We start from the raw sequence: 23682 nt of genomic DNA, 5'->3' as shown, positions 1-23682 counted from the left end.
CGCAGCTAGGCGCAGCAGACGCGGGAGCTGCGTCTGGCAGCGGTGCGCTTCTCCGGTGTGGGCGAGCAGCACCGCCCTCCCCAGGGCACGGGGCCCGCGCTGCCTGCTGGCAAAGCGATCGCGCCCCCTACTTCTCCCTTCCTCCCTGCTCCCGCACGGCCACTGTCCTGCTCGCTGCGCTTCAGGCGCACTCTCCTCAGCAACCTGCCGAGGACCAGGGGAGGGACGAGGAGGGTGTCCCCGTGTAGCTTGCAAGATTGGCGAGCAGCTCTGTCCAATCACGTCTGGCGGCCTCGCCCCTCGCGGGTGCCTATTGGCCTCTTGTAGGCGCAGGGCGCGTCTTCGCAGCTCGCGGGGCTCTCCGGAGCGGAGTGCGCTCCATTCAGAGCGCAGCGTGTGCGTGGGGAGAGTAGCTGACTATCAGCCGCGGTGGCGGCGGGAGCGGGGCTGCGATTCGGCACCCCTGGGAGCTTCCAGTGCTTTGCTCCGACTGCAAGAACGATGCAGGCTCTCCCCGCCGCGCTGCGGTGGCTGCTGGCCGGCTTGCTGCTGCTGACCGGCTGCGTCTGGGTCGCGTCGTCGGAGCCGCCGCCAGGCAGCGCCGTAGTCGCCTTGCCCTGGGCGCTGGAGGCGGCCCCTGTCGTGGTGGCGAACCGCGGACTGCGGGTGCCCCTCGGCCGCTCCGCCTGGTTGGACCCCACGCGGGACCTGGTGCTGCAGGTGCAGCCAGGTGACCGGTGCTACCTCACCGTGCTGGACGAAGACCCGCTGTGGCAGCGCCCGGGCCGGCTGAGCCCCCGGCGCTTCCCCTGCGACTTCGGGGCCCGTGAGGTGCAATACTCCCACCTGGGCGGCCGCAGCCCTGCGCGGGACCGCGTCCGCCTGCAGCTGCGCTACGACTCGCCGAGCCGCGCCCTGGTGCTGCCCCTGGTGCTGGAGGTGGAGGTGCTCTTCACCCAGCTGGAGATCGTCACCCGCAACCTGCCCCTCACTGTGGAGCGCCTGCGGGGCACCAGCAACCCGCTGGACGCTCGCAGCCTGGAGTTCGCCTTCGAGCCGGGCCGGCAGCGCTGCCGGGTGGGCCTGCTGCCGCCGCTGGCCGGGCTGCCCCGCTACGGAGAGATCCTCAACTATCCCGCGGCGGCGGCTCCGGCGGCTGCGGCCGCCGCGGGTGGGGAGGCAGCGGCGGGCGGCCCGGTGCCCGCCTCGATGTGGGACTGTGAGGAGTTCCTGCGCCTGGGGCTGCGCTACCGGCACACGGCCACCGGCGGCTCCCCCAACCGTGACCTGGTGCCGCTGGTGGCAGAGCTGCGGGAGGCGGCAGGCGGTGGGGCACTGCTGAAGCGTGAGTACTTCCAGGTGCTGGTGCGGATCCGGGCCGGGACTGAGAATGCGGCCCCCAAACCCAGCTTCTTTGCCATGCTCATGATGGAGGTTGACCAGTTTGTCCTCACCGCGCTCACACCCGACATGCTGGCAGCTGAGGATACCGAGTCATCACCAGACCTGCTGCTCTTCAACATCACCTCTCCCTTTAGCCCTGGCCAGGGCCACATGGTCAGCACAGATGACCGGAGCTTGCCAGTTTCTTCTTTCAGCCAACGGGATGTAAGGGAGCTGCGCATTGCCTACCAGCCCCCCATGGAGGACTCAGATCAGGAGCGGCTCTTTGAGCTTGAGCTGGAGGTGTTGGACCCAGAGGGTGCTGCCTCAGAGCCCTTCACCTTTGTGATTGTGGTGAAGCCCATGAACACCCTGGCACCTGTGGTGACCCGTAACACTGGCCTTGTGCTCTATGAGGGGCAGTCACGGCCTCTCTCAGGCCCTGGTCCCAACCCCAACTTGGTGATCAGTGATGAGGATGACCTTGAGCAGGTGCAGGTGAGCGTGGTGGCAGGGCTAAGGCATGGCCACCTCACTCTCCTCGAGGACACCGCAGCACCTGCTGCCCCTCGTAAGCATTTCACAGTGGCTGAGCTGGCAGCAGGCCGGGTCATTTACCAGCACGATGGCAGCGAGTCTCCACTCAGTGACAACCTGGTGCTGCGGCTGGAAGATGGTGGCTCTCGCCATCGTGTTGAGTTCCTTTTCCCAATTACCGTCATGCCCACTGATGACGAGCCACCCCTACTCAATGCTAACACAGGCCTGGCCATGGCTGAGGGTGAAACAGTGCCCATCACCACCCGTGCTCTTAGTGCCACTGACATTGACTCTCAGGATGCCATCCTGCTCTTCACAGTGGAGTCTGGCCCCACTGCAGGGCAGCTCCTCCTCCGTCAAGCACAACCACCTCCTGGCTGGGAAGAGGAGGAAGAAGATGAGGGATTTTCTTGGAGGAGGGTGCCAGGTTTAGCAGGGAGCTCTGTAATCTATGAAAAGCCAGTGAGAGAGTGGTTGCAGCAGGATATTGTTGAAGGGCGTCTCTATTATCACCACTTTGGGCCTCACAGCCCTGGCCCTGGGGTTGTGTTGGACCAGTTCGTCTTTAGAGTCCAGGATGACAATGACCCACCCAACCGCTCTGGACCACAAACTTTTGTGATCCGGGTTCATCCCATAGACAGATTAGCCCCTGAACTGCATAGCAGCAGCAGCCTGCACTTAATAGTTGCAGAGCAGCAGGTGACCCCGCTGCGGAGGAAGCACTTGTGTTACACAGATCAGGATTCAGGGGATCGTGAAATCCACTACACAATAACTCAGCCCCCCACTGACACTAACCATCCTCCAGATGTATATGGAGCCCGCCTTGGATCCCTTGTGCTGACCGAGGATCACACTGTGGAAGTTACCCACTTCACCCAAGCCCAGATCAATCATCACAAGATCTCGTACCGTCCCCCACAGGAAGAACTGGGGGTGGCTCCTCATTTGATTCAGTTTCAATATCGAGTGCAAGATGCAGCTGGCAATGCAGCTGAAGGGACTTTCACCATCTATCTGCGGCCTGTGGATAACCAGCCTCCTGAAATCACTAATACTGGCTTCACTTTGCCTGAGGGAGGCAGCCATGTCCTTAGTCCCACTGAGCTGGATGCCAGTGACACGGACACTGAACTTGCCCATCTCAGATTTATCCTGACCCAGGCTCCTCGTTATGGCCAGTTGCAACTTTCTGGATACAGTTTGATTCCGGGAGGTGTCTTTGGTCTGGATGATATCAGACAAGGGAGGGTGGTGTATGTGCACAGTGGAGCTGAGACCAACAGTGATACCTGCAGGCTTGATGTGAGTGATGGGGTTCATTTTGTGCCCATCACATTGAAAATGAACGTACACCCAGTTGATGATGAGGTTCCTACACTACGGTTGCCCCCAGGCACTGTTGGTTCCTACCTGGATGTGCTGGAGAATGGTGCTGCAGAAATCACTGCTAATGTCATTCAGGGCACAGATGAGGATACAGATGACTTAATGTTGACTTTCATTGTAGAGGATCCTCCTCAGCATGGGAACATCCTGGTCCAAGGGGTGCCTGCAGAGAGATTTTCCCAGAGAGATCTGCTGGATGGTGGTGTGGTATATGTTCACACTGGTGGTGAAATAGGCCTTCTGCCCAAATTAGATACCTTCAATCTTACCTTGTCTGACCTGTCTGAGGAGTGGAATGTCAGGGGCAATGTTGTTCAAGGAGTTTCAGTCTTGGTGACCATTCTTCCTGTTGACAGTCAAGCCCCAGAGATTTTTGTGGGGGAGCAGTTCATGGTAATGGAAGGTGGAAAACAGGTCATTACTCCTGCTCACCTCAGGGCTGAAGATGTGGATACTCCTAATGATGATATACTTTGCACCATTGTTGCTCAGCCCACATCTGGGTATGTAGAGAACATATCTCCAGCCCCAGGATCTGAAAAATCCAGAGCAGGTGTAGCTATAAGTGCTTTTACCTTGAAAGACCTCCGTCAAGGGCATATTTTTTATGTCCAAAGTATACATAAGGGTGTTGAGCCTGTTGAAGACAGATTTGCTTTCCGCTGTTCTGATGGCATTAACTTTTCCCCAAAGCATTTTTTCCCCATTGTTATTATGCCAATCAATGATGAAGAGCCTGAAATCTTTGTGCGAGAGTTTGTTGTGATGGAAGGCATGAGCCTGGTTGTCGATACCCCTATTCTCAATGCAGCTGATGCAGACATCCCTGCTGATGAATTAATGTTCACAGTCACCAGGCTTCCCAGGCATGGCCACATTGTGAACCAGCTGGTGAACGGAACTGTCCTAGTGGAGAGCTTCACCTTGGATCAGATAACAGAGAGCTCCAACATACTGTATGAACATGATGACTCTGAGACAAAGGAGGACAGTTTTGAGGTAACACTCACAGATGGTAAACATACCATTAGGAAAACAGTATTCATCATGGTTATTCCTGTAGATGATGAGACACCCAGAATGGCCATCAATGATGGTTTGGAGATTGAAATAGGGGAAACTAGAACTATTCATAACAGAATATTGAAGGCTACTGACCTGGATTCTGAAGACAAAACCTTGACATACATTATAAGATATGGGCCAGGACAAGGCCTCCTGCAGAGAATCAAGCCTTCAGGTGGAGTTGAGAATATCACCCTCGGGATGAACTTCACCCAAGATGAAGTGGATAGAAACTTAATTCAGTATATGCATTTTGGCCAAGGGGGAGTTCGTGATCTTATCAAGTTTGATGTGACAGATGGAATAAATCCACTCATTGACCGCTACTTTTATGTCACAATAGGTAGCATTGATGTTGTCTTCCCAGATGTAATCAGCAAAGGAGTTTCTTTGAAGGAAGGAGGGAAGGTAACTCTAACTACTGATTTGCTTAGCACCAGTGACCTGAATAGTCCAGATGAGAACTTAGTTTTCACTATTACCAGAGCACCTGTTCGTGGTCATCTTGAATGCACAGATCAGCCTGGGGTACCCATCTCCACTTTTACTCAACTCCTATTAGCAGGCAATAAAGTCTATTACATCCACACTTCAGAAGATGAGGTGAAAATGGACAGCTTTGAGTTTGAGGTGACTGATGGCTATAATCCTGTGTTTCGTACTTTCAGGATTTCTATCAGCGATGTGGACAATAAGAAACCTGTCGTCACAATCCACAGCCTGGTGGTGAGTGAAAATGAATGCAAACTGATAACCCCATTTGAACTGACTGCAGAAGACAGAGATACACCTGATGCATTGCTAAAATTTATCATCACTCAAATACCAGTTCATGGTCAGATCATGTTCAATAACTCCAAACCGGTCACCATCTTCACTAAACAAGATCTAAACGAAAATCTAATCAGCTACAAACATGATGGCACAGAATCAGTTGAGGATAGCTTCTCTTTCACTGTTACAGATGGCACTCATACTGATTTCTACGTCTTCCCCAATACCGTGTTTGAAACAAGGAAACCTCAGACTATGAAGATTCGAATAATGGCTGTGGACAACAGTGTACCTCAAATTGTAATAAATAAGGGTGCTCAGACTCTCCGTATTCTGGCCACAGGTCACATCGGGTTTCTGATTACCAACAAGGTGCTCAAAGTGGAAGACAGGGACAGTTTACATGTTACTCTTAAGATCAGAATCACAGAGGGTCCACGCCACGGCTTCCTGATCCATCTGGGGAAAGGCAACCATAGCATCAGTCAGTTCACCCAAGGTATTACAATACTCCATGCTTTCTTTGGATTGCTGGAAACATTCTTTTTCATGCTAAACTCTATAATAATAGATGTGAGAAACTTTCCAATAGTGAGCTCACTTATAATGGATTTATAATTTTTCAGTTCTGTTTATTATTTATTGCATCTGTGACAGCTTTAAACAGGAAAGGGTGTCTGCTGGATAAACACCGAATAAAGGAGCATCTTTGCTTTGGAGAGCTTACAGCCCAAAAAACTGTGGTTTAGACTTTCTATCAATGATAGAAATTTGGATAACAGTATTGAGCTGCATGTGGTTTCAGATCTTTAGAGGCTGTGTGTCTTCTTTAAACAGTTTTATTTAGAAAATGCTATGGGAGTGGCCAAGCTATTATTAACTAATGGTCATACCACAGCTAGGGTATCAGTTGCTATACAGTCTTGAGTGTAGTTAACTGTAAAAACAAAATCATTTCCCAAACATGGGGAAATAATGTATTACAAGTGCATTTATTGCCGTAATTACACAAATCTTAACCACAAAGTGTTTGTGGTAAATTAAAGGGTAATGTAAATGTTTTAAATTTATATCGGTGCTACTTTTTACATGGAACTAAAATACTGGGTGGTATAAATAGGATGAAAACCACATGTGCCGAATGTTCTGAAATAAAGCCTCAGCACGAGGCTATGATGTAACTTTAATTGAAAAGGGAACATTAGCTATTCTCCAGAGAATTTTCCATGTTACTTTGCAATGAGTTAATAGCAGGTTAATTAAGAATGAAATGAGGTTTCTTGGAGGCTCCTGCAGCTACGGAGAGATCAGATAGCAGAACAGTATGGGGACTCAAAGCTAAAGGTGCCCAGACAGGCTGGGCTGTGTAGGTGGTAAGGCTAGAAATGAATATTTGTAGTTGGCTGTATTTTACTTCACAGAGCCCACACTGGTATGTATTCCATGTTACAGTCTTGGCTGTAGTGATATTCTTGACAGGTATACCAAATCTTGCAAACAGGCATGATGAACTTTTGAATGGCTGGGGTGCTGTAAGTTTTGCAGTGTTAATGCAAAAACTAGGATAAGAATGGACCAAACCATGTCTAAACTTTGGGAACCATCGTGGCTCCTTAAGTGTAAGGCTTCAGTAGTGAACTGCAAGTAGTTTTAAGAGTATAGTTGTCAGAATAATTGAGAAACAGAAGAGAATGGGAGTGAGCAAATAAACAGATTATCACTTTTTTAGTCAGTTTTCTCTTACACTGGAGAACGTAGGATTACTGTGTGGGTGGTCCTTGAAAGCAGACCACTGCATAGCACTGTGATATCCCTTTTTTTTTTTTTTTTTTGAGGAGAGAGAGTCACTCAGTATAGGTACATGTTCTATTCTCTTTTGTGCTATGGGGCACAGATGGCGAAAATGTTGTTACTTGGCAGTCTAACTATGTGGTAGGCTCATTGGTCTCTACACAGGCTGTCTTAATATCCTGGGTCTGCCTGAGCTGGGTGAGAAGCTTGCAACCCTTAGGAAAGAAATTGTTTTAAAGCTAGTGAGGATCTCCAGAAAGTGATACAGCTTCACAGGTTCCCTGACAGTACTGGCACAAGCACTTCTGTGCTGAGTTGAAGAGTGTTTTTAAGAAATACACATTTCTTCAATAATTTTGTTCTTTGGCCTCTATGAGCAAACACCTCCTGAGCATCTGTGTAATTTCTGTGGAATGTCTGTTCTTAACTTCCTGAACGCTTTTTATAATGGTTTGTATGTTATGAAACAAACACATAAAGATGTCTTATGAATGAAGGGCTAAGCACTTGAGGGAAGAGGTGTCTGGAAAGGCTGCATGAAAGGCAGAAAGCATCAAGCTCACACAGGGATCATACATCTCTGAAGGAAAGAGAACTTGCTGGAAGTGAAAGTCACGGATTGAAAGGGCAGTGTCTTTTCCTTCTTCCTCAGATGCCCATTTGTCTGTAGCTGTTTGGGTCTGTGGTTGTGTGAACAGGCAGCCTGACCACTTTGAGTGAGGTAACATTGATGAAACAGGATCCATTGTGTGCAAGCGGCTTGAGTGGTCTGGTTTTTCAGATTGCCTGTAACTGAAAGAGAGGGCAGAGCGATTGTTTAGCAAACAGCTTTCTGCCTTATGCTTGAGACTGCTTTTCAGTATCTGTCCACAAAATGTTATTGAGTGCTAGGAAGGAAATCATCCTAGATTGCAAGATGAGCTAAAAGCCTCCAGTCAAAATGTGGTTGTGCAGAATATTGTATGTCCATGAGATTTTTTGTGTAATTTGTTCAGGAACAATCAGTCTGGGGCTCCCTAATTAGCATGCATTAAATACTTTTGCCACAAGTACAGTAGGTAATCTTTTGCTTGTGAGGCTCATATAGTTAATTGGGATTGGTCAAAGGGGGTATTAGAGTGTGGAAGAATTAGCTTCTTGATAAAAGGTCCCCAAATACTGCAAATAGTTGGTGCTTTTTATTTATTTCTATTTAATTGTTAAAATAATCTGAATGAGAAAGAGACAGTCAAGTGACAGTAACAAAATAAAATACTCTTAAAACACATTAAGCAGTTCCTGAGATTATTCAATTACTATCTGTTACTTCATGTTACACCTGAAAGCAGCACTTTTAATTAGTTATTATTTGTTTGTGCTTTATATTTACTATTTAGTGATAATAAATGCAGAGAAAGCTTAAAGAAAAACACTTGCCACATGGTAATTTCTAGTCTAGTGCTGTTCTAGGACAAAACACACATACAAAGGATATTGTGTATGCATAATTGTACTGCAGTGGTCTCTGCAAGTCAGGGCTGGAATTTGTTCATAGCAGATATCCATTAAGATTAGATAATTTGTTTAAAAGTGAAGAAAGTCTGTTAAGGAACTGCCAAGCCTTTCACGTTTAAAGAAGTTTAGTGGTATATAACAGACAGCTGATGTTTGTATAGTGTTTTGAATGTACAAATTGTGACGGACTGCTGGGCACTGTTTTGGGACTCCCCGGTCCCATGTGGATAAGTTTATGAATAAGGGTCAGGTCACATCCCACAGCTGTGCAGGTGTGCTGAGGAGCCAGGAAGAAGGGGAAGAAATAGTGGAGAGTAAGGCTCTGCCTTGGCAATAATACAGCTTGGTCAATGTCTTAGCACTCCATGTAGCCTCCTGAGGCCGAAGATATCTAAATGGCTGCTCCAGCCAAATATGCAGCGCTTTGCAAGCAGTGACTTTATTCAGCATTCACCTTGATAATACTTTTTATCTTGTTTTTCAGGCAGTTGTTTTCAGAGAGATGAGTGAATTATGTTGCAAAGTGCATTTGTTTCTTAAAGAAATATATAACCTTTAATAACCACATCAGTTTTGCAGATTTTTCAAATAGGCAATCAGTGCCTTGATCCAGTGGAGATAATTATTTTTTTAATAGAAAATTATGTTGGATGGATTTCAAAATTATGCTGGAGAATTTCAGTATCACATCAATATTTAGCAGGCACGGTAGTTATACATCAATGAATTGTGCTTACAAGTAAGCAAGCTCTAATATAGCTTGTATAACCTAATCAGCTGTGGAAGGAAAGTGTAGAATTGCTCAAGTGACACTGAACGTGTTCTTAATGAACAGAAAACAAGTCATTCCTTTGCAATTCTTTTGACAAAATTAAGATGTTTGGATGACAAGTGGCCTTTTCTGATGAGGTGGTCCTGGTCCTGCAAGTGCCGGCTCTAGAGTGTTGAGCCAATATATCTTTATATATATTGGAACCACGGATTTTGAGAAGGCTACCCACATGGGCAGAGCTGAGCACTTGTATGTTTTCAGGATGAAAGATTTATTTGCTCCACTGACATGAAGAGGTATTTGATGCATCCTCTTTACAGCCCCATGAATTTTTGATCTTTAACTGAAACATTTATGGAAGAGATTCTTCAGTGACATATATTTGCTGATAAAGCTCTTAAATTGTTTGCCCTAGAAGATGTCTGGCTACTTTCGGAACTCAAGATTTTGAGGAGCTCTGACAAAAGTGCTTTTAGCTTCTTTTTACTAATGCATATGCCCTAACATGAGAGGAGAACTTGGGTGGTACTTGAGTTTCACTTTAATGCTATTGATTTATAAAACTTTTTCTTTAAAGAAGTATCAGATATGGATTTTTTCGAACAGCAGTCTTTCAAAGAAAATGTCAAAAAATAGTTTTTATGTATTACATGTTTCTTATCACTGTTCAAGGAAACCAGAAAACACAGTATTAAGAAATACTTGTTTATCTTTTACATACTTTCTTTATTGCAACTGATGATTCAGAATTGTGCATTGAATTGTTTCTTACTGAAGTCTTATCTGTCTACTTCAGTTGCATTTGTTTGGATTCTTAAACCAGCCAATCACTGTAAGTGTTTGAGCACTATTTATGGCAGTTCATATAGATTATATGCCATATCCTTTGAAAACATGCTGATAGGAAGGATGATCTGGTGGAGAGGGCATTTTTGTGGGGGACTAAAGAGACTGAGATCTCTCTTCTGCAGAATCTGTAAAGATATCCTATCCTAGGGGTAGACAACATGCCAGAAGTAGTCTAGTTTGGGGGTGGGGAAGTGGGGTGGTGTGAGTGTGAACTTATTTGTCTTGCCTCTTGAATGGAGGGTAGAACTTCACATAGAAAATACCCTGGGTTTTGCTTCTGTTTCAGCCACAGATTTTATGTGACCTCTACAGTACTACTTAGGATGAAGAATGACAGGATCAGTATCTTAGAGGATATACACTTCTATTTAAGAAAATACATCACTAAAAATATGAAATAGTTCTGACTGTTGAGCCCACATTTTTACATTTCCTTTCAGTTGTTTTTGTAAACACATCTTAGAAGAAAGAGGGCACTGGGGAGGGGGGAAGTAAAGGGAGGGAGAGCAAATGGTATCTGTAAAACTTCAACACTGTTAATACTGAAATTCCTGAGCTCTGCTGGAGAACCTTGATGTGTGTCTGTTGACGATAAACAATTTAATACATCTCTTCTTTTTTTTTTTTTTTTTTAATATCAGTTTCATACCTTCAGCATTTAAAATTAAATCTATTTTTTCCTCACTCTTTCTAGCTGATATTGATGACATGAAGATATGCTATGTTTTACGAGGGGGTGACAATGCCACCAGTGACATTTTTCATTTCATGGTTGAAGATGGTGGTGAGTATTCATAAGATCTGTGCTTTTGCTGTTCTTGAGAGAGAAGGAGCTTAAGTATACTTTGTTTATAAAAACATTGAATTTAATTGAAGAAAGTCCATGTTATGTCCTGGAATGTTATTTTTGTAATGAATTTCCTATATTGTGAAGTATTTCTAGTGATTACAAAGAGACCTGTTGATAAAATGGTAATTGCATCTAATGAAGAAACACAGCCTACTTTAGCGAGAAAGTGAAATTCTCTAAGCTTACACAGATACCTGGGATTTCTGTGTTTTCACTTTTGTATTCCCTGTCCAGGCTTTTTACACATAAGTTCTCATAAGCCTTTTATCTTGAGATACTTCCTAAACTTTCATTTGCATTTATAGATGCATACACCTTTAAAGGTTTCAGGTAAAAGTCTATTCATATGGATGCCTTGTCTAAGGTACATGTTTCATAGAGTTCAAGTTCTGACTCTACCTACTTAACAGAATCCTCAATGGTTTGTGAAAGATCTCTGTCAGGTGACTGATGAGAATTCTGCTACAATTATTTTGTGGAGTATGAAAAAGGAAAGAATAAAACCAAATTGAAAATACTGGATATACTCACTTAAGGAAAAATATATGTAGGGGGTTTTATTGTTGTTATTTTTGTTATTTTTAAAGAACAAAAAAAAGAACAGTTTAGGGAGTTAAAAACCCACATCAACAGGCCTATTTTTTTCCATCCAAAGTCTGTACTTAATGTGCATATTCCTAAATGTAGATATTCCTGTGTGTGGTAACAGGTGGCTAGATTATGTTACTTTAATACCTTTTTTAATATGTGATATATATAGCTCTATGAGTAATTGGAAATTAATTTTATTAGTTGATTTAATAATAAACTTCTTAGAAAAAATGTTTCAAGTTAGCTTATTATCAGCTCGCGTGCTGAGCTTGTGTTACTGCTTCATAAGAAGCACAGCTAATTAACGGTATTAAGGTCAGTGAGTAGGGATTTGTCCTGTCTGTCACAGATTGAACAGTTTTGTCATCATCTGCCATTGCTGGGAGTGGGATATTAAAGCATGTTCTCCTGGTCATTGTGTTGGACAAGAGCAGAAGAGACAGTACTTCTAGGGACTTCTGAAAATGTCTTTGCAAATCTTTGCTGCATCAGAGAAGTAGTGAGATAACAGTTTGTAACACTCATTTTCCTTAAATGTTTTCTTTTAACCAAGATATAGGTTAGAGAAATTTAAAGCTAAGTAAAGGTGGATCACAAGGTGCTATATTTTCTTAGTAATACCGTAATTTTCTTATGACAAGTGTCACGAAATGGTGACGTTAATGATTTTCAGTTGTTCTTCTAGTAGGTGAACAAATAGTCTTGAGATGTTTCAAGGCTTCGTGTGAGGCGAGTAATTAAAGCTGAAGAAAGTTTGTGAACTGATAAACATCAGTTCTTAAAACTGACTTGCTGCTTGAGAACCCAATGTTTGTGAGACTTCTGTCCATGCTATTTGAACACTTTCTAGTGGCAAATGTGTAAGTAAAGCAAATGCACTTAATATATTCTAACTTCATACCAAGAAATTTGTCTCTCATTGGAAAGCTTACCTGCCACTCTGCTTCTGCTTGGCAGAGTTGTAACAGCCTGTCCATTGTAACAGCATGCTATTTTTCATAATACAAAGATCCTTTACAATAACAAGGTGCTTGCTCCTTTTTTTAGAGCCTTTGGAACTTGCAATGTTATCATTTTGCAGACTACTTAGCTAGATGGTCTTTGCTTTCTTGAGGCTATTCGTTGACACTGTGAAAAATGAGCTGTATTGCATTACAGAGTATTTCTGATTTTCTGCTTGACTGAAGGTGGTAAAACTGCATTTAAAGGGATGAAATTGTGATCAAACCATTAATATTCATCTTTCTGAAATAGCTCGAATTTATTAGCATTGTCTTTAGAATCTCTAATGGGTGAAAAATCCAGCAATTTAATCTAGCTATATTTCTACCCTCTTCAGAAAGAAAGCAAAGCTAGTGTTTTGCAGCTCAGGCGTATTTTGGCAGAATTTCAGTGGTATCGGGACTATTGTTTTTGTGGTTTTGATTTTAAGTCAGATCATACTAAGAGATTGTGTGCAAGATGCAGCACAGACTACCAACATGCAGAGTAGAATGGCATAATTCAGATCTCTGTCTCATGTATCAGGAACTTTGCAGTAGTTACAAGTTTGTGATGGCTACCACACAGTGCCTAGTGCTGTAAATAAGTGGGACTTCGCTTAAGCTTAAGAATTGTGCCATAGCCCATAAGTGATCCAGTTGAAATCAAAATTAAGAGGGGTTTCAAAATGTGATTCCATGAATGAATATGTGTTCATATTATTCAGCTAAAGTTATTTCGAATCAGTAAAAAACAAACAAACAAAACCCAAACCAAAACAAGGCACCCAAGTATTTTATACCTTCCAGTCCTCTCATGCTTTAGAGAGGGGCAAATGCAACACCAGTCCCTGCTGTCTTGAAATAACATGAATTAGAATGCTGATTTTGCCCCATACCTCTAGTGTTGCCTGCAAAATACTTTCTTTGTGTTTTGGACTATTTGTTCGTGGTCTATGAACTGCAAATAGGAGAAGAAGATCATTACTTTATCTCCATCTTTTGATACACATTATACTGTCACTTTTGTAGGCCTCTTCTATAGAATCTTAGAATCATAGAATGGTTTGGGTTGGAAAGGACTTTACAATCATCTAGTTCCAACCCCCCTGCCATGAGCAGGGGAGCCTTGCCCCAGACCGTGTCGCCCAAGGCTCTGTCTAACCTGGCCTTGAACACTGCCAGGGACAGAGCATTTACCATTTCTTTGGGCAACCTGTTCCAGTGCCTCACCACCCTCACAGTAAAGAACATCTTCCTTATATCTGACCTGAACTCCCCCTGTTTTAGTTTAAACCCATTACCCCTTGTCCTATCGCTACAGTCCCTGATTAAGAGCCCCTCTCCAGCATCCTTGTAGGCCCCCTTCAGATATTGGAAGGAATATTTATCATATATTCTATGATATATGATATATATGGTATATGATGATAATCTAATTGGGGCCCAAGCCTGTTATGTCAGGCAATTGCCTGAAGACCAAGCTTCAAGAGTCATCAAACTGCTTGGTGTGTATTTTGCTGTGGATCTAGAATTTTGTTTATTTTCTTATATGTGGATAGCATTTATGGTAAGCAAGTTGGGGCAACAGCCTACTAAGTGGGTAAGTGAGGTGAAAAGAGGCAAGTCAGTGTTCTGCCAGCTCTTGGCCCCTTGCCTGCTCGGTTTCTCACCATGGGAGTGAGTGTGCCATGCTGTGTACCAACCAAATCATGAGCTAGGATCTGAAAGCATTGAACATGGTACTGGGGCAAACTTGTTTACTTACTGGCCAAGGAAGAAAAGTGCAGTCTAGACAAATGGAAAATAGCTCAGGGATTATGGCTGCTTTATGATAACTTGCTGGTTATAAGTAAAAAGAATAGAAATAGGCTCAATATGCAGAGAAAGGAAGGCCATTTAAGAATAAAAGGAAAGAAAGCCCTCAGGACTGTAATACACAAGTGAGAGCATATGCCTGCTGTATTCAAACCAAACTCAGAGATTTCACCAGATGAACTGATTGAGGTTTTAAACTCTGAACGAGTCTTACTTTCAGCATCAGTTACCTACATATGTATGGCTGTAGTACTTTTCCGGCTTTGAATGTCATGTTTCATAAGAGTAATTAAAAAGTGAAATAAATTGAACATAATTCAACTATTTATCACACAAATATTTTTTAAAGGTAGAAAAGGTTTTTATTCTTCATGTTAAGGGATTTTGCCTCAAGACGATCTGCCATAAAGTGGCCTAGCTCTTGCATTTCTGTCATTCTTAGAACAAGAAGACACTATAGTATATTGGATACTGCTGAGTTAGCTGTGTAATGTTGTGAAAGAAACTATTAACTTTTTGAAATTAACAATTTGAAAGTTCGTATTAACAATCTTCTTTCTGTTATGTTTTGATTTTTGATCTTAAAATTATCCTGTGTGATCTGTTGATACTGAAAAAGTGTTATGAGTCCATTTTAGCAAAACATTAAGAAAGTGTGGAATTTTCTTTTTCACAAAGGTTGCAAAATAGCCACAGTAGAATCTCTTTCCTCAGAAGTGGACTCCACATTCCATTAACAAGGTGAAGAAAAAAACTGTGCTTAGCAAGTGCAAGCATGTGATGCTAGTGAATCCTAATGTTTATATTATTAAGTTCTTAATTCAGTGGTTAGTAAAGGAACCAATACTACCAGAAGGCAGGGAAAATGGGATTTATTTTTTTTTTGTCCCTGTGGGAAGGTAAAAAAAAAAAAATTGGAAATCCAGGCTGATGGTTGAACTCCTGGATATATTTGTGGTATGTAAATTTGCATATTATTGAGAAACTCACTCGACTGAAGAAAAAGATCCAGCTGAAAATGATGGAGCCTTTTAATTAGTGAAAAACAGACTCACAGAATAACTTAAATCTGATAAACTTAATGAGAAGCTGCAGTGTGTGTGGCAACCTCATATTACAGAAAGCTCGAGGAAACTGGATATGTATGGCACTGCCAAACATATGCATAGAGTTGGTGCTTCAGCTATGCAAAATAGCATTAATCTGTATGGAATGAAAGTTGACACAGAAATTAGTTCCAGTGTGTTGAGCTCTTGTGCCTGCTTCGGAAAACTGCATGCTACAATTTCATGCTGCACCCTTGTGAGTTTTATGAGGCGTTTTTGCTCCTTACATGAGAAACCAACACTGAAAATGCATAGTTAAAACTGAAGTCCATCATTTACCTTCATTTTATGCTCTGCTTATCTGAGATTTTTTTAATGTCACTGTAGTAAGTCCTAATAATTGAATAAGAATATGGATCTAAATACCCATGTATCCAATCTGTAGGAGGTATTTTCTCATGAATTGTGCTGTTTCAAATAATGTGAAACTGGTTGAACTGGTTTAAGGGAAATTTTTGGCCAGATTCTGCTGATGATATGCAGTAAAACAAACACACCCAAAAGCAGGCACTAAACTGAATCCCCAGCACAAACCCCATACCTCCATAGTCAGTATCAGAGTCCAGTATATTCCTTTGCCCACCAATGGGTATTGGGACTGGGGTAGGCAGTACTACAGCAGTGTGCTGGTTACCAGTTAAAGAGAAGAGCTTCTGTGTAAAGGATTATTCTTGTCTTCATTTTTGCTTCACCCAAGAAAAATGGTTGTATTTAGGTGTTATGAATAACTCTGAAACGTTCAAGTTCAGATTGTGTGAAGTCAGTGAAGAAATGTTTGTCTCTTCTAAACAGTGATCTGCCCCCAAATATTTTTAAAATACAACCTGGTTCTTGACTTGCTTCTTGTTTGGCTAATGCTCTCATCCCAGTAGTCTGCCTTGCCTGTTCTTCCTTCTCCCCAGTCTGTCTTCTGAAGCTTGGGAAACTGTCAACCAGGATTGCAGCACCCATGGAACAAATTTGTTATGAGTTTCACTATTTTTCTCTTACAAGAGGCTGGTGCCATATTAATAGTGTTTTGCACTACAGTCAGTTCTACTAAATTTTCCTGTTTTGAGGAAAAAAATGAGATAATCCTTAAAATAAAAACAATAAAAAAATTGTGCAATGAGGAAACCCATTTCCTGTTCAGCCTTAATTTGAACCATAATCTGTTCCTCCCTTATGTAACTCCCTTCTCTGCTCAATGCTTAGCTGGAGTCCTCCGAACTGCTTCTTTAGGACTGCTACGTGGTATCTTGCAGTATAGTGCCTCAAGGGTAGAATGCTTTCAAAAGGGGACTTAATGACAGATTCTTATGCCTGGTTTAGGAGTGCGAGGATCACTAGGGAAGGAAAGAAACAAGAATTTTTTTTTTTTTTTTTTTTTTTTATTTCAGGCTATTTGGGCAGCTTTTCTGATTTAAAGCCAAAGCATTGCAAAGCCAAGGCTCACTCAAACCAGTGATTTACATCATTAGCTAAATCTCATTTAAATTTTTCATTACAGATCCATAAATGCCTTAACACAGCACTGCATTTTCCTGTACTAACATTTGATTAAATCCCCACTGAAGCAAGAATCTTTCAAAAACAATTCCGTGAAGTTAGCTTTTGAACCTAATTTCTGGGAAAGCATCATAGACTTTTCCCAAATATATTTATGCAATAACTTATGTTAAAGAGGCACTGTTCTACTGCTTAGAGAAAACTTCCATTAAGTTTGTGAAATATAATTATTTCATCTGTCATCTTTTGTTTTACTAAATAAAAAATATATTTTTATGAATTTCACCATTCTGGTATGCTTTGTTCATTCCTGAGAGAATGATATTACCCTCCTGAGTGTAATTATTAAACGAAAACAGTTGTCAGTGCTGCTTTTCCTGAGTGAACTGTAATAATAGTGTAGGAACAGACATTTTGGACTTGATATGTGACAGTTCTTTAAGAAGCAGACTGCTAAAATATTATTGGGAATTATTTGCAGTATCCTTGCTTGACCTCACATATGGTATTTGGGCACACTAGTCTTGGCAAGAAACATCAACTACATTTATCTTTGGCTTAAAAATGAGGGCATCACATGTTGGCGGTATATTTGCCATCATTTGCCAAGTACTGTATTGGATTCTGGTCTGTTGCCAGGCTGGTTGCTGCTGTTTTGATGTACTCTAGACTGGTGCCCAAACAATTTTTCATGTGTCAGAATTCTTACTGTAAGTATTATCAGGGGATTTAAATAGTAGTCTGACACTACAGCTTATAAAAACCCCCAAACAAACTGAACAAAGAAAAAAGAAAAAAAAAAAAAAAAGCCTTTCAGAATAAACCTTTCTGTAAATAAAACAGACATCGTTGTGAATGTGGCTGCAAGGTCACAGCAAAGTTAATATCTGATAAAGTATACAAGAGTAAGAGGTGATTATAGGGGACATATAGAAAGTCTAGTACAAGGCATACTAATCTCAGTGGAAAGATTTTCAGTGTCTTTTGTACCAGTTATATTGGTTTCTTTGTACTAGTGTGTTAGACTGACTGCTGGAAATTGTTGAATTTTCCATTTATAACTTGAATATCACCTTATCCTCTAAATATATCTGTAGAAAAGGTCAGCTTTATCCCCATAAAACAAGATGGTTTCTGGAGAGGAAAAAAAAGTAGTTGTTTAATTTGGCAAGAGAATTTTTGTTTCTTTTAAATCATTTGGGTGTAATTGTGATTTTTAATGGTCCCAAAAGTAAAGCTTTTCTCTGCTCCTGGATTGTTGGTCATTTTTTTAACAAAAGCAAAAGAGTGTAATTGAAGGGGGTGGATTTAGGTACTAGGGATCAGGAAAGGATTTAATTGCCTTTTATACAGAAGTTAGGGCACTTTGTCCAAATGCGAAAAGCTTGGATGTAATTCCGTCCTTCATTTGAAGCCTTATTCCCCATAACGTGCCCTCACTTATATTCTGCCTAGTTTTGTATTCATTTTCTGTTTACTGTCCATGTATGCAAGTTTTTAATTACTCTTTGGAATATAGCCTGGACTCCAATGTTCCGCTTTCCAACTAAGTACTGTTACCAACAAATCCTGTCCTATTTTTTGTGTGTGTGCCTCCTCCCTTCTTTCCCCTATATTTCTCCTTTTCTTTTAATACCTGACATGTTCCACAGAATAAGATGGCTAGAACAGGCCAGTTAAGAGCAATACATTCCAGAGTAATGCGTAGGCTGATAGTTTATATCAGGGTTTAGGGCAGGGAGGTTTTGCTTCCAGTTCTTTTAGACTCAGGGCCAATAGTCTTGTCTTCCATGTAGAAAAAGCACACTGATTATTGGGTTGGTTGGATAGAAGGGAAATGTCTCCAAAATCATAGATATTTTTCTAGTTTTAAGCTGAGATCACTTGCTGAATAATCAAACTTTTAAAGAACAGTGTATCCACAACAAAATTCACCAGCTCAGCACTTGGAGCTGCATCCTGCTTGCTTTACCAAGCTGAATAGTGCCATTGATTTCATTTGACCTGGTCAGGTGAGAGACAAGGAAGATAATGCTCAAGATAGTCCTGTAAGTACTTAGCAGCCTTTCTTACTTAAAAATAATCCCCAATTTAGCTTTTATATTCTTATGATACAGAGTAAGGCCCAGTTAGTAGCAAAAGAAGCATGACAATGAGTAGTAAAATTAGGTCAAAATGCAAGAAATAGATTAAGGAGGCACACTAGATATTGAGATCTTTCAGGAGTAACATTGATTGCCAGTGACACATGAGAACCTGCAGGAAGACACTAATTCTTAAAGTGAATTATAATAAGCATATGAAAATATATTGTTTGTTGATTGCAGATATTTTTGATTTGGACAGACTAAGGAGGTCTAGAGAAGAATGCAATGAGAGAAGGGACTCTGGCTGTTGTTGAGGAGCCCTGCTTGCAGCATCTTGTTTGATTTCCCTACCTGTTTACACTGGGGGATTCTAAAGAGCCCTCAAGATGAGTTTAATATTTATTACTTCAGTTGCCAATTAACTGTAGAGTCTCGAGAGTTCCCGTAAAGGATCATCTGATCAGTGCATCTTGATGCAGCCCAAAAGAAGCGTGACCAGCAGGTCGAAGGAGGTGATCCTGCCCCTCTACTCTGCTCTTGTGAGACCTCACTTGGAGTACTGCGTACAGTTCTGGTGTCCTCAACATAAAAAGGACATGGAGCTGTTGGAGCAAGTCCAGAGGAGGGCCACGAGGATGATAAGAGGGCTGGAGCACCTCCCATATGAAGACAGGCTGAGAAAGTTGGGGCTGTTCAGCCTGGAGAAGAGAAGGCTGCGTGGTGACCTCATAGCAGCCTTCCAGTATCTGAAGGGGGTCTACAAGGATGCTGGGGAGGGACTCTTCCTTAGGGACTGTAGTGGTAGGACAAGGGGTAATGGGTTCAAACTTAAACAGAGGAAGTTTAGATTAGATATAAGGAAGAAGTTCTTTACAGTGAGGGTGGTGAAGCAGTGGAATGGGTTGCCCAGGGAGGTTGTGGATGCTCCATCCCTGGCGGTGTTCAAGGCCAGGTTGGACAGAGCCTTGAGCCACATGGTTTAGGGCAAGGTGTCCCTGCCCATGGCAGGGGGGTTGGAACTAGATGATCTTAAGGTCCTTTCCAACCCTTACGATTCTATGATTCTATGATTCTATGATTCTAAGTTCCTAGATCTCTTTAAAAATTAGACTACTGTTTATACAAGAGGGATAAACACTTCTGAAACAAAGTACAGATATGTGAAAAACAGTACTCCAACAAGAAAAGTCAGTCTTAACCTGTGGAAATACACTAGGAATCAAGTTAAATTAGAAATGGAGGAGGTATAATGATGGCATATATTGTCATAAAATTTTTGCAATTTGTGCTTCTTAATTTACAGCATTCTTGCTATTGTAAGATTATGTTTGCCTTGTTGAATCTTCGACTATAAGGACCACTCTCGCCTCATTAATCTCTGTGTACTTTCTGGAAAAATGAAGATATTTGTTTTATTTCATAAGCCCAAATTGTGTTTGGATGCTGTTCAAATTTTCCCTGATATTATGTGACCTGTTCTTTATAATTGGCACTGCAGTATGTTAGGGAGTGTTTTGATTGTCTAGAGCTTGATGATGGTGATGAAAGGATTGAGTGTTTATGGGTAAGAATCAGAGGGAAGGCCAACAAGGCAGATATCATGGTGAGAGTCTGTTATAGAACATCCAACCAGGATGAAGAGGCAGACAAAATATTCTGTAAGCAGCTGGGAGAAGTCTCACAATCTCTAGCCTTTGTGGGGGATTTCACCTTAGCAGATGCCTTCTGGAAATGCAATACAACAGAGAGGAAACAGTCTAGGAGGTTCCTGGAGTGTGTGGTAGATAACTTCCTGATACAGTTGGAGAGTGAGAGACAACAAGGGAAGGCGCCCCACTGGACCTGTTTGTTGTTTGTGAACAGAGAAGGACTTGTGGGTAATGTGATGGTTGGAGGCTGACTTGGGCATAGTGATCACAAAATGAGTGATAATAAGGTTTTGGTTCTTGCAGAAGTGAGGAGACAGGTAACAGAGACTTTATTGCTCTCTACAACTACCTGAAAGGAGGTTGTAGTAAGGTGGGTGTCAATTTCTTCTCCCAAGTAACAAGTGATAGGACAGGAAGAAATGGCCTCAAGTTGCACACGTAGAGATTTAGGTTGGCTATTAGGAGAAATTTCTTCACCAAAAAGGTTGTCAAGCACTGGAAGAAGCTTCTCAGGGAAGTGGTTGAGTCACCATCTATGGAGATATTTGAAAGATGTGTAGATGTGGTGCATAGGGACGTGCTTTAGTGGTGGATTTGGCAGAGCTAGGTTAAGGGTTGGAACTGATGATCTTAAAGGTCTTTTCCAACCTAAGCAATTATATGAGTCTGTGAAGTTAAGAGCCAGGAATAATACAAGAAGAGTAAAAATCCTGTTAAATTAATGAATTAATTTGACCTATATTTATTTTTGTTTGGGTTTGGCCAGGATGAGAATTTCTAAAGTCAGAATATCGTGGCTTGTTTTCTTTGAGTTTTCTTCATTTAATCTTTCTTTTGCAGATTTAACTAATTAGTTTTTCGTTTTAGCACTAGAAAGAATTTAATTTAGCAGTAGGCCCTTAGGAAGCTTTTTGAAAAGACAGAATATTTCTCTTTTTTTCCCCTTTCTGAGGAAGGATTTTAGCTTGTTTAAGTTCAAGTCATTAGTAAAACATTAATTGAGCCCAGTTGATACAGCACTGCCCTAAATGTTTGCCAGGATTCCAGTCTCAGTAACTTTTAACTGAAGTACCAGTGTAGCACTTCCGTCACTCTGCTCTATAACGTGCATTTTCTTCAAGGCTGTAGGAATGCTGTTACCACACACCTTGCTGCCTCTTTAAAGCTTTGTAGTTAGGGTGTAACATAATAATTAGAGAGGGAATTGAAGGATGCCGTTAAAGAAACATTTGAAGCCGAATTCAAAGCCCAGCGCCTCTAGTGAGGCTTTTTGTGCCTAGAGGTTAGTGGTTTGATCCTGCATTGGTGAAATCTGTAAGCACATTTTTTTCACTTAGTACTACAATGTTCGAGAGCAGGTCATACAAGATAAAATTTTCATAACTAATAGCATGCTAGTATTCTCTGTCCCTAAAACTATTTAACCCTAAAAAGTTTTAATTTTAAGGCCTTCAAAGTATTTGATTTCTTATTCTGTTGCCTCCTCTTTAGGCAGAGCTTGTGAGCTCAGTCTGAGACACTGTAACCAGTTTAAAACCCACTGGAGTACTTTGTGTATTATTTTAAGACCTTCCTGGGCTTTATGCTGAATAAATTCCCTGTCTACACTGTTTAATCTCAGTAGTGCCCTTTAAGCTGGCTCATCATTACAGTAGAAAGTTTGTAGTACAGTGTGCTCAAACACATCCCTCCCGAGAGAATGACTCTGAGAGTCTTTAGGGCAGAGATCCTAATGAATAGGAAAATAGTCATTACCTGTTTTTTTTCTTTTTTTCCTGACAGACGCACAACAGCATCACTCTCGGCTTTTTCATCAGGGATAGGTGATGCATTAAAGATCCAAATGGCAGAATTTATCTAGTGGGAACTTTGAGTAGGGTTATGTCCAGGATTCATCCTAATCACGTGGAGGTCCTTAAAGTGCGAAATTTTTAGCCATAATCAATTTAGGTTCCTTCCATAACCAGCAACAAAATGAGAGACACCTTGAGGATGAGCAGATTTAGATGTGGCACAGGAGCAATTGCTCTGAATTCTAATCTAATTTTGCCCTAATTTCACTTTTCATGTGTACTTAAAATTGCATAAAACATGAGTATTAAGCAGGGCAGCTTTCAACATTGGCAAGTTTTACAGGTCAGTTGGTGAAGTGGGCATTTTCTAGCTTGTTGACTGATTTGGCCATTATGCTAAACATATGAAAGTACATGAGATTGCCAGCTCGCTTTTACTTAAATAAGTCACTGCATACTGTATTCACTGCTGATACTTGATATTTGTGAACAATTTCCTCTGCTGCCCAAGGAAGCTTAAATAGATTCCTACACATCTGCTGTAGCCTTTAGGCTATAGGAAATGTGAGGTGAATTCCTCTCACTGAAGCAGAGTAATTTTGTGTGGAATAAATAACTGTTCACTGCTGAGCACAGATCAGGCATCCTGTCGCGCTGCACCAAAACCAGGTCCTTTTGGGCTGCTCCTCAACTGATTGGTTCTCTGCTCCATCCAGTGGTGGAAAAGTCTCTTATTTTCCTTCATAATTTTCCCTTGAAAGCCTAACAACTCCCAATTTTTCCTGGACCCTAGGATTTTCTACTTACGCCTGCATGGGGGTTTGTCCAGTTACATTTTCAGCTCTCTGCCCTCCATGTCCATCCAATAAAATTTTTTTCCTTCCCTTGTCCTTTTTCTGCCTCCTGCTTGATGCCATAGCTTGGTTGTATCAAGAATCATTGAGAGCTAATCAGATAGTTATCAGATTACTAGATCTTCTAGGGACAGAGGGATGCCATTTCCCAGGAGAATTGGGAAAAGTTGAGTTAGCCTGTGCTCCTGTAGTCCTGTTGTTTGTACACCAGTGGCGAGTTGGAATGAAACAAAGCAAAGCCTTGCTTTTGGCACTGTTAAGCCACCAATTAAAAATCATAGGCAAAATAGAGAGAGCTGTGCCTGATCCTTTTGAACATATTCTGAGGGGACCAAATCTTTCACCCTTCAGAGAAGTTGGAATAGACAGACCTTAGGCATTACATTGAAACTATGTGGACTGTAAT

At 41.9% G+C, this 23682-nt stretch overlaps 1 protein-coding gene across 1 annotated transcript; it reads left to right on the top strand.

Moving 5' to 3' along the window:
- The first annotated feature begins 501 nt into the window (after window positions 1–501).
- LOC115604456 (FRAS1-related extracellular matrix protein 2-like) lies at window positions 502–10858 on the top strand. Its single transcript, XM_030477581.1, has 2 exons — window positions 502–5653; window positions 10755–10858. Exons 1-2 carry the CDS (start codon window positions 502–504, stop codon window positions 10856–10858), a joined length of 5256 nt encoding a protein of 1751 aa, XP_030333441.1.
- The last annotated feature ends 12824 nt before the right edge of the window (window positions 10859–23682 follow it).

This window comes from Strigops habroptila, chromosome 2 (assembly GCF_004027225.2).
Source record: "Strigops habroptila isolate Jane chromosome 2, bStrHab1.2.pri, whole genome shotgun sequence".
Taxonomy (NCBI): Eukaryota; Metazoa; Chordata; class Aves; order Psittaciformes; family Psittacidae; genus Strigops; species Strigops habroptila.
This window is presented reverse-complemented; position numbering and strand designations above follow the sequence as displayed.

Coding starts and splice junctions, on each gene's coding strand:
- LOC115604456 (XM_030477581.1), top strand. CDS start 502: ATGCAGGCTCTCCCCGCCGCGCTGCGGTGGCTGCTGGCCGGCTTGCTG. Junction 5,654..10,754: donor CATCAGTCAGTTCACCCAAG/GTATTACAATAC, acceptor CACTCTTTCTAG/CTGATATTGATGACATGAAG.